Below are 9,690 nucleotides of genomic sequence, written 5' to 3' on the forward strand. Positions count from 1 at the left end.
CAGGCACGCAGGCAAACAGACAGACAGACAGACAGATAGACAGACAGACAGACAGAAGGCTGACAGACAGACAGACAGACTCCTGAGAATAAATCAGTCAGTGATATCAACAAAAGCAAAGACTGGCATCAAGATAACACTCACAGGGGATCTGTGGTGCATACAAACAAGACAAACACACCAAGCTTCTAAGCTGAAGAATCACAGTTGAATCTAGCAGAGAGTTTTGTGTGCGTGTGCCAGATAAAGGCAGGGACTAGCTAAAGGCAGGGGGTCAGGTAAAGGCAGGGGTCAGGTAAAGGCAGGGACTAGCTAAAGGCAGGGGTCAGGTAAAGGCAGGGGTCAAGTAAAGGCAGGGACTAGCTAAAGGCAGGGGCCAGGTAAAGGCAGGGGTCAGGTAAAGGCAGGGGCCAGCTAAAGGCAGGGGTCAGGTAAAGGCAGGGACTAGCTAAAGGCAGGGGTCAGGTAAAGGCAGGGACTAGCTAAAGGCAGGGGCCAGGTAAAGGCAGGGGTCAGGTAAAGGCAGGGGCCAGGTAAAGGCAGGGACTAGCTAAAGGCAGGGGTCAGGTAAAGGGCAGGGACTAGCTAAAGGCAGGGGTCAGGTAAAGGCAGGGGCCAGGTAAAGGCAGGGGCCAGGTAAAGACAGGGGTCAGGTAAAGGCAGGGGCCAGGTAAAGGCAGGGGTCAGGTAAAGGCAGGGACTAGCTAAAGGCAGGGGTCAGGTAAAGGCAGGGACTATCTAAAGGCAGGGGTCAGGTAAAGGCAGGGGCCAGGTAAAGGCAGGGGCCAGGTAAAGGCAGGGGTCAGGTAAAGGCAGGGACTAGCTAAAGGCAGGGGTCAGGTAAAGGCAGGGACTATCTAAAGGCAGGGGTCAGGTAAAGGCAGGGGTCAGGTAAAGGCAGGGGCCAGGTAAAGGGCAGGGGCCAGGTAAAGGCAGGGGTCAGGTAAAGGCAGGGGTCAGGTAAAGGCAGGGGCCAGGTAAAGGCAGGGGTCAGGTAAAGGCAGGGGTCAGGTAAAGGCAGGGGCCAGGTAAAGGCAGGGGTCAGGTAAAGGCAGGGGTCAGGTAAAGGCAGGGGTCAGGTAAAGGCAGGGGCCAGGTAAAGGCAGGGGTCAGGTAAAGGCAGGGGTCAGGTAAAGGCAGGGACTAGCTAAAGGCAGGGGTCAGGTAAAGGCAGGGGACTATCTAAAGGCAGGGGTCAGGTAAAGGCAGGGGTCAGGTAAAGGCAGGGGCCAGGTAAAGGCAGGGGCCAGGTAAAGGCAGGGGTCAGGTAAAGGCAGGGGTCAGGTAAAGGCAGGGGCCAGGTAAAGGCAGGGGTCAGGTAAAGGCAGGGGTCAGGTAAAGGCAGGGGCCAGGTAAAGGCAGGGGTCAGGTAAAGGCAGGGGTCAGGTAAAGGCAGGGGTCAGGTAAAGGCAGGGGGTCAGGTTAAAGGCAGGGGCCAGGTAAAGGCAGGGGCCAGGTAAAGGCAGGGGCCAGGTAAAGGCAGGGGACTGTTTCCCTACCCTGGACAACACACTACTTCATAAGTGTTTCACATTGAGTGTTTTACCTTCATGGTGGAGGGACAGCCTGTAGTGTGTTTATATATGTGTGTGTGTGTGTGTGTGTGTGTGTGTGTGTGTGTGAGGGAGGGAGTGTGTATGTATCAGGCAGGTCAGTAGAGTACAGCTCTCCAGTATTGCTGTCATACATCAAAGCCCACTCCAGAGAGCTCCTGCCTGTTCAACTCTCATTTCTCATAGTTACCTCCCCTAACCAAATTACCCCCCCCCTCCTCCTTCTTGCCCCTCCTGTCTCCCTTCCTCGTACTCCCCCCATATCACCCCTCTCTCTCTTTCTCCATTTCTGCCACCCCTTCTCCCACAAAAAACATTCAAGATTAACATCATTCAGCAAACACACACATTTGCCTGCCTACCAGCCTACCAGCCTGTCTGTCTGCCTGCCTGCCTCTTTGCTGCCTGCCTGTCTCTTTGCTGCCTGCCTGTCTGTCGGCCTGCCTCTTTGCTGACACTGCCAGCCTGCCTGTCTGCCTCCCCCCTGGTTGGAGCAGGGAGGTGATAGAGCGTTCTGTTCTGCCAGTTTAGCAGGTAGAGCAGCAGAGAGCAGCAACAGCTTGTGTCTCAGTGAGGAGTCTGACCTCTACACAGCCCTCCTGCTCTACTGACAGAGAGGGAGGGAGAGGGGGGAAGGAGAGGTAAGGACAGTGAGGCATAAATGAGAGAGGTGAGTTAGGGGTGGGGCGTCGCTACATGAGGGCAGGTGGGTGTGGCTAGATGAGAGGGGGTAGGCGTGGCTAGATGAGGGCAGGGTGGGTGTGGCTAGATGAGGGGGGGTGGACGTGGCTAGATGAGGGCTGGTGAGCGTGTGTAGATGAGGGGGGGGGTGGGCGTGGCTAGATGAGGGCAGGTCGGCGCGGCTGGATGAGGAGGGTGGGCGTGGCTAGATGAGGGCAGGTGGGCGCGGCTGGATGAGGAGGGTGGGCGTGGCTAGACGAGGGCAGGTGGGGCGTGGCTAGATGAGAAGGGTGGGCGTGGCTAGATGAGGAGGGTGGGCGTGGCTAGATGAGGGCAGGTGGGCGTGGCTAGATGAGGAGGGTGGGCGTGGCTAGACAAGGGCAGGTGGGCGTGGCTAGATGAGAAGGGTGGGTGTGGCTAGATGAGGGCAGGTGGGCGTGGCTAGATGTGGAGGGTGGGCGTGGCTAGACGAGGTCAGGTGGGCTTGGCTAGATGAGGAGGGTGGGCGTGGCTAAATGAGGAGGGTGGGCGTGGCTAGAAGAGGGCAGGTGGGGCGTGGCTAGACGAAGAAGGTGGGTGTAGCTGGCAGCTCTGTAGATTTGACCCCAGTGTAACACCAAGGGCTTAGGCAAAACACACACACACACACATCCACTTAGGTAACCAGCTCATGGATCGGTAGGCAACATGACAGGATGGACTGAGACAGCAACTGTCAGTTAGACTGGGAGTGGGAGAGAGAGAGGGGAGAGAGGGAAGGAGGGAGGGAGCAATGCGGAGGAGAGAAGGGAGAAAGCGAGGGAGGTGGATGGCAGCTACAAGCTGTCACATACGGGCAAAAAGACAGTCAGGACAGTCCTATCACATACCATCACCATCACCGTCTACCCAGAGAGCAGAGCAGAGCAGAGGTAGATGTGGTAGCAAGACAGCCAGGCCTGAGTCTCATACACAGGGAAATGCTGTCAGACCACGTCACCAAAGACAATAAACGTGTACAAGTGTGTTTGTGCGCTTGTGTCGGAGCGTGTGTGTGTGTGCATATGTGTGGGTTTATACAGATGCTTCTTGTATCAAGGTTCTTTACAGGGAAAGGGACACCCTAAGATAACTGAACTGAACCAGCCAGAATCATATGTTGGGATGGAAATGGTTAACAAAAGGCTGACTGACCGACAGGGCTGCTGCCTGACTGACTGATGCAGTGACCCCGGGGCTTTGATCAGACAGAGAACCAAAGTTAGCTGTCAGAGAAAACACAGAAAGAAAATAGAGAAAGCAGAGACGAAACAACAGCTCATTCATCACTATGAACACTTAGATACTCTTTCTATGACTCGGGAATCCCAGCTCCAGATATAACTCTACCTGCAGCCAGCAGTCTCTGAATTACAGAGAGAGGGGTGGAGAGAGAGAGAGAGAGAGAGAGAGAGAGAGAGAGAGAGAAGGCGGAGAAGGGGCTGGTTAAGTGCAGTCCATGAGTGGCAGTAATGACAGCCCTGGAGAAAGCCAGTTCTGTTCTCTCTCTCTCTCTCTCTCTCTCTCTCTCTCTCCTCTCTCTCTCTCTCTCTCTCTCTCTCTCTCTCTCTCTCTCTCTCTCTCTCTCTCTCTCTCTCTCTCTCTCTCTCTCTCTCTCTCTCTCTCTCTCTCTCACTCTGATAATAGCTTTAGATTAAGTAATTGTGTGTTTGTGGAGCTACGCTACAGGAACCTACTATCAGACACTCAACCTTCGCCTCTCTCACTCTGTCTCTCTCTCTATCGAGTCAACTAGAACTATGTGCTGTAATCGATGTCATCATTTCAATTTGAGATGATTACAGCTGAGAGCTGCTTATAGTGTGAACCTCTATATACACACACACTCCACTAAAACACACACACACACACACACAGACTAACACACAATAACTCCCACGAGCACACACTTACACACATATACTGATCCACTGAAAACCTTTTGATAGTTTGTAGATGGAAAATTAAGAACAGCTTAGCTCATACTAGAGTTCTTTAGTTCACTGGTTGGCTGACTGACTGGTTGGCAGGCTGGCTTACTGAATGACTGCTTAGTTGGCTGGCTTACTGGCTGGCTGGCTGGATGAACACTTGGTTGTCTGGCTGCGTGATTGGTAGGCTGGATTGCTGACTGGTTGTTCAGTTGGATTTGGCATTTTTTACTTGATCTCTGAATTGCACATCATCATTGAGGGGTGTGTGTGTGTTCACCTCGGTAATACCAGAATAGCACAAGCCCTGTACACCATGCATCACACTAATAACACACACACACACACCTGCTAAAGGTCTCAAGAAGGGTTACCATCTGCCAGCATGTAATCATGCAGAGGAAACAGAAACAGACAGCTATCACACAGAGGAAGCATCACACACACACACACAGTGGTAGCACCTGGGGTGAGATGCTGGTTGCGTTGTGTGTTCAGTGGCAGGTTCCACACAGCCAGTGGTAACCCGTAACCAGCCTTGCTCCGTTAACCAGCCATTAACCAGCCTTGCCCCAATCACCAGTCGATAACCAGCCTTGCCTTGATAACCAGCCGGTAACCAACCTCCCCTGTTAACATGACACTAATGTACATACACACACACAGCCAGAAACACACACTCAGATAGCACCTGATGAACAGAGCCTTCTGACAAAACACAGAGCCAGTCAGACTGGAGAACATGGCCTCTCTCTCTCTCTCTCTCTCTCTCTCTCTCTCTCTCTCTCTCTCTCTCTCTCTCTCTCTCTCTCTCTCTCTCTCTCTCTCTCTGTGTCTCTCTCTCTCTGTTTCTCTCTCTTTCTCTGTGTCTCTCTCTCTCTGTGTCTCTCTCTCTCTCTCTGTCTCTCTCTCTCTCCCCCCACTTTCTCTCTCTGTCTCTCTCTCTGCTTTAATGTTCAGCTCTCTCTCTCTCTCTCTCCTGAGCGAAGGAGGGAGGAGGAGGAGGGCTGGGAACAAAAGCAGCCTGCCTAGCTTCACTCTTAATACCATCATTAGGAGAGCCTGTCTGTATTGCCTCTGGCCACACACACACACACGTATCGTTAGACAGACACAAGCCGACACACAAACATACTTAGCAGCTCACACAGACAGAGGTTGTTCAGCAAGCAGAGAGATGTTGTGTTGTCACATGGAAGGTTTAGACAGAGGTGTGCTTAAGGTGTGTGTAAGCATCCTTGACCCAGGTGTGTGGGTGTGTTTTCCATGTGTGTGTGTGTGTGCATGTGTGTGTATGTTCTCCAGGTGTGCTCACACCTGGAAAGAAGGTCTAACAAGGGATGATGACTAGTCTTTAACTTCCGTCCAACCCTCCCATCCTCCCTCCATCCCTCCATCCGCCATCCGTGCGCTCGCTGACAGTTTCATGGCCCCTGGCTCGCCAATGGAGGAGCTCCGTATTCATCTCTGGACCCTCTGATTGGCTGAACACAGCCATGTCCAGGTCAGACATGGTCTTTCATGTAGCCTTCTCTGATGTCTGTTACTGCAACATTCCGGACGATAAACGCATGCTGTGCATCTAAGGTGTGTGTGTTTTGACCTCCTGAGGAGCGTTTACAGTACGTGTGGTTTGCATGTGTTTGTGCCTGCCTATATGTAAGTATGCACGTGAGTGTGTAGTACCTGTGTTTGCTGAGACTCAACATTCCACAGATGGATCTTAAACTCCTTCCTCTATCTCCCTCTTTACCTCCTCTCCCTCTCTACCTCCTCTCCCTTTCTCCCTCTGTCTTTCCTTCTCTCCCTCTCCCAGTGGCCTGCCTCTGCAGCTATGAGTGTGCTAGGCTAAAGGAAAAGGCCATTAGCTCTGTGATGTTCATACACATACACACACACACACACACATACAAAGTTCCCAGCATATGACTTCACTGCTACCTTCATCTTACACTGGGTTGGGAGGGTAAGTGAACACTGAAGCAACTTTCAATTACAAATGATCCCGAAATCCTTTACAGGTTAAGTTAATCAGTTATTCCAAAACACTGCCCTGATCATGTTTACATGTCTCCAGAGAGATAGTCCTCTCCTTCTCTTCATTTGCTGGTTTCTTTCATCTCCTCTCTGCTCCACTCCTCTCATCTGTTTAATTCTGTGTGATGTCAGACATGACTCAGGTATTTCACACCTTCAGGTGAGAAGGTCTGGAACAGGAGGACAACATGCACCAGAACACGGAGCAAATATATACCTGACCCCGCTTTGCCCTCTGACCTGGGGCTCAACCAGGCCCAAAGCTGAGTCAGCACACAGAGTCAAGAGGTCAGGGTGTCTTTGTCCTTTCTACGTCTCTCCATCTCTCTCCTCTCTCTTTCTCTCTCTCACTTTGCTTCTACCCCTCTCTCCGCTTTTTTTCTCTCTCTCACTGTCTCCTCCATCTCTCCTTCTCTCTCTCACTCTGTCTCTCTCTCCCTCTTTCCTTCTCTCTCCCCTTCTGTCTCTCCATCTCTCTCCTCTCGCTCTCGTTCTGTAGTCTCATGTCAACATGTTTGCTAGGTCTGGAACTGCAACACCATCAAGATGAAGCATGGTCCAATAATTAACCAACAGACCAACACCTCAACAAACCAAACAATAAACCAGCACCCATTCGCCCAGCTGACCCCTCAGATCTACACCCCACCAAGTTGAACCCAGCACCGTTTCTAAGGAAACACTCACCAGGCCGTCACAGTTGCTGATGGCGACAGTCGTCCCGGGCATGTCTGTGACGTCACCCGGCGTACAGGCAGTCGTGGAGGAGGGGCTGGGAGTGCGTCTCGTTGCTGTCGTCATGCCACTCCATCTGGCTCCAGGAGACACCAGTCTGATGCTGGGCCGCAGACTCAGGTGGAATTCCCGGCCAAAGATGCTGACATTGTAATACAGCCTGTCTGGGCGGTGCTCCTCCTCCTCCCCTCCTCCTCCTCCTCCTCCTCCCTCGCTCCCCCCCTCCTCCTCCTCCGGCCTCCCTCTTCCAGCGCCTACGGGGCTGCCCCCCCGACACCACGTGGGGACACAAACCGTCCATCTGCATCCACGGCAACGGGCCTCACCAGTCATACTCCCCCAGTACATGCTGCAGGGAGTCTGGAAGAGGGGGGGGGGGGGGTGGGATAGGGGGGAGATGGTGGAGGAGGGGGGGGGGGGGTGGTGGAGGGACAGAGATGTGAAGGAGAGACAGAGAGAGAGCAGGGGGAGGGACAGAGGTGTGATTGACAAGAGTGAGAGGAGAGGTGGAGGAAGGAGAGAAGTCGTGAGTGAGGGGTAGTATGTGAGGATGAATGTTTAAGTGAGAGAATGAAGGAGAGAAGTGGTTCAAGTGATGAAATGGGGGATGAGGGAAGGAAAAACAAAATACAATTTATTATTTTATTTACTCTAAAATAGTTCATTTTTTACTCATGAAAAATATGCATGGACATTATGTAAAATGGAAATGCACGCACACATAGACACGCTCTCTCTCTCTCTCCTCTCTCTCTCTCTCTCTCTCTCTCTTTCTCTCTCACACACACCGCCTCGCGCCCCCACCCCCTGAACCCAGAAAGACACCGCGTCCCGGTAGGTAGCGCGGGTGGAAACGGCAGCCTCAGCAGCAATGAGCACGCGCGCGCCTGACACGCTCTGTGCCCTGACACCGACAGCAGGAAAGACGGTAGCGGTAGGTTATAAGATCAAGGTGCTAATTGCGTCTTTCTGGCGCTGAATAATGTTTTTTCAATGCGCGAGCTGACTTCTAATTGAATTCATGAGTCAAGAGACTCACGTGCCTAAGAAACACAAGTGATGAGTCTTATGCAGTACTAAAGGTGTCCACACCTTTAACGTCACCTCACACCCTTAGTGTTCACTAAAATAAGATATAGATAATTACATTACTTTGTGTGGCCAATGGTAGGCCTAAAAAGCCTACCACTAATCCAATTCTTATTATCATCGTCGTTATCTTCATGTGCACTATAAACAGCGCGCTGCCTGGGAACAGTTTATAGGCTAAAGTCTTGGACTCAGTTCACAGCACACTATAAATGTCAAACCATCATTTTTCCCTACATTCCCTTTTAACAAGGCATCTTAAGAGTCTGTATCTTGGCGCTGTGGCGCGCTCGCGCTATTACGTGACACTGACAGCGACACCTCCCACCAAACGGACTCTTTAGATGAGCGAGAGATAGTCCCTCCGGAGGGTTGAGTGACAGAATGTTTCACCTCAACACACAAACACGTGCGAGCACGCATACACACACGCCGAGACACACTTATGATATTTGTGACAAACAACACACACTCTTGTACACACTATCTCAATACTGTTTGTTGTATCTCACACAAACACCCAATATGTGATAGACACCACCTTAACCAGAAAACAACATAGGGTATTTAATCAGTTTCATGGTTTGTAAAGACTTGTTTGTGGAAGGTTGGGTGATGTGAGCGAATCTCCATTTTTCTACTAATTATTAGAGAACAGCGCAATGTCAGACTGTTCAGCATAGCTCGTATCCTTTATTACAGTGTCTTTGTTTACTTTCTAAAAAGTTTAGAGAAATTCCCTTGCATAGCTCTCAAAGAGTGCCATGTCGCTTTATGTTCCTCCGTCGTCGCCGGTTTTGTGTGGAGGCATGTACCGGGAAAGGTCTGGACATTTGCAGTCAATAACATCGGTCTCTCCCCTCTCGTGCCCGAGATAGCTGCACTAGTCCATCAGATAAGGTTACGTTGCTTCCACGAAAACAATCGCTCAGCTGCCAATCCTACAAGACCCCCCAAACTGTCAGAAATGCTGAGACAGCCGACTGCACTGTACCGGGATGAGGGGAGAGGACGCACAGCCAGCCTCGTGACCGTGAACGGACCACTAACATCAGGGTGAAGGTGTGGACCCCTCCTCTACCCAAAGCACTCACACACAAGTTATACTGTGGGCATGTTATTCAAAACAACTATTCTACATTATTGGTTGTTAACCCATGGAACGACCCCACAGCCTGACACAAACATTAACTGTAACCACGTTACGGTACGTACCAACGCTACTGGCGATGTACAGGCCGTCCGTGTGCAGAAAGGCCGGCAGAATGATTAAGATAGTAAATCCAGGCGCGGAGCCCCATGGCAGCTCCGAACTGCGCAGGTGAGAGAGTGGTAGGCTGCTCAGGGCTCCAGCGTGCTTAACTTCCCCGCGACCAGCCGCCACCGCCACGACAGCAACACACAGCAGCCCGAAACTAACTGCCAAGTGCATCAGGAGAGAACGCTCTCTCTCTCTCTCTCTCTTGTCTCTCTCTCTCTCTCTCTCTCTCTAACTCTCCCTCGTTCTGCCTGTCGCTCTCTCTCACTCTCTCTCTCTTTCCCTCCCTCTCTCTTTCCCTAGCTTGCTCACTCACTCCCTCCTCCCCTCTCTTTCTCCCTCTCTCTCACTTTCACGCACTCTCTCTCTCCCCCCTCTTTCGCTTCTT

At 51.8% G+C, this 9,690-nt stretch overlaps 1 protein-coding gene across 1 annotated transcript in view; it reads right to left on the reverse strand.

Annotated features, from left to right (window-relative positions):
* LOC136954464 (A disintegrin and metalloproteinase with thrombospondin motifs 2-like) overlaps positions 1-9,476 on the reverse strand; it is a 50,198-nt gene extending 40,722 nt beyond the window's left edge. Inside the window, 7 exon segments of the mRNA XM_067248098.1 lie at positions 6,908-6,964; positions 6,966-7,030; positions 7,033-7,180; positions 7,182-7,238; positions 7,240-7,286; positions 7,289-7,315; positions 9,260-9,476. Of these exon segments, the coding sequence (XP_067104199.1) occupies positions 6,908-6,964; positions 6,966-7,030; positions 7,033-7,180; positions 7,182-7,238; positions 7,240-7,286; positions 7,289-7,315; positions 9,260-9,476 (618 nt within the window).
* Positions 9,477-9,690: the final 214 nt, after the last annotated feature.

Source organism: Osmerus mordax, chromosome 12, assembly GCF_038355195.1.
Source record: "Osmerus mordax isolate fOsmMor3 chromosome 12, fOsmMor3.pri, whole genome shotgun sequence".
Classification (NCBI taxonomy): Eukaryota; Metazoa; Chordata; class Actinopteri; order Osmeriformes; family Osmeridae; genus Osmerus; species Osmerus mordax.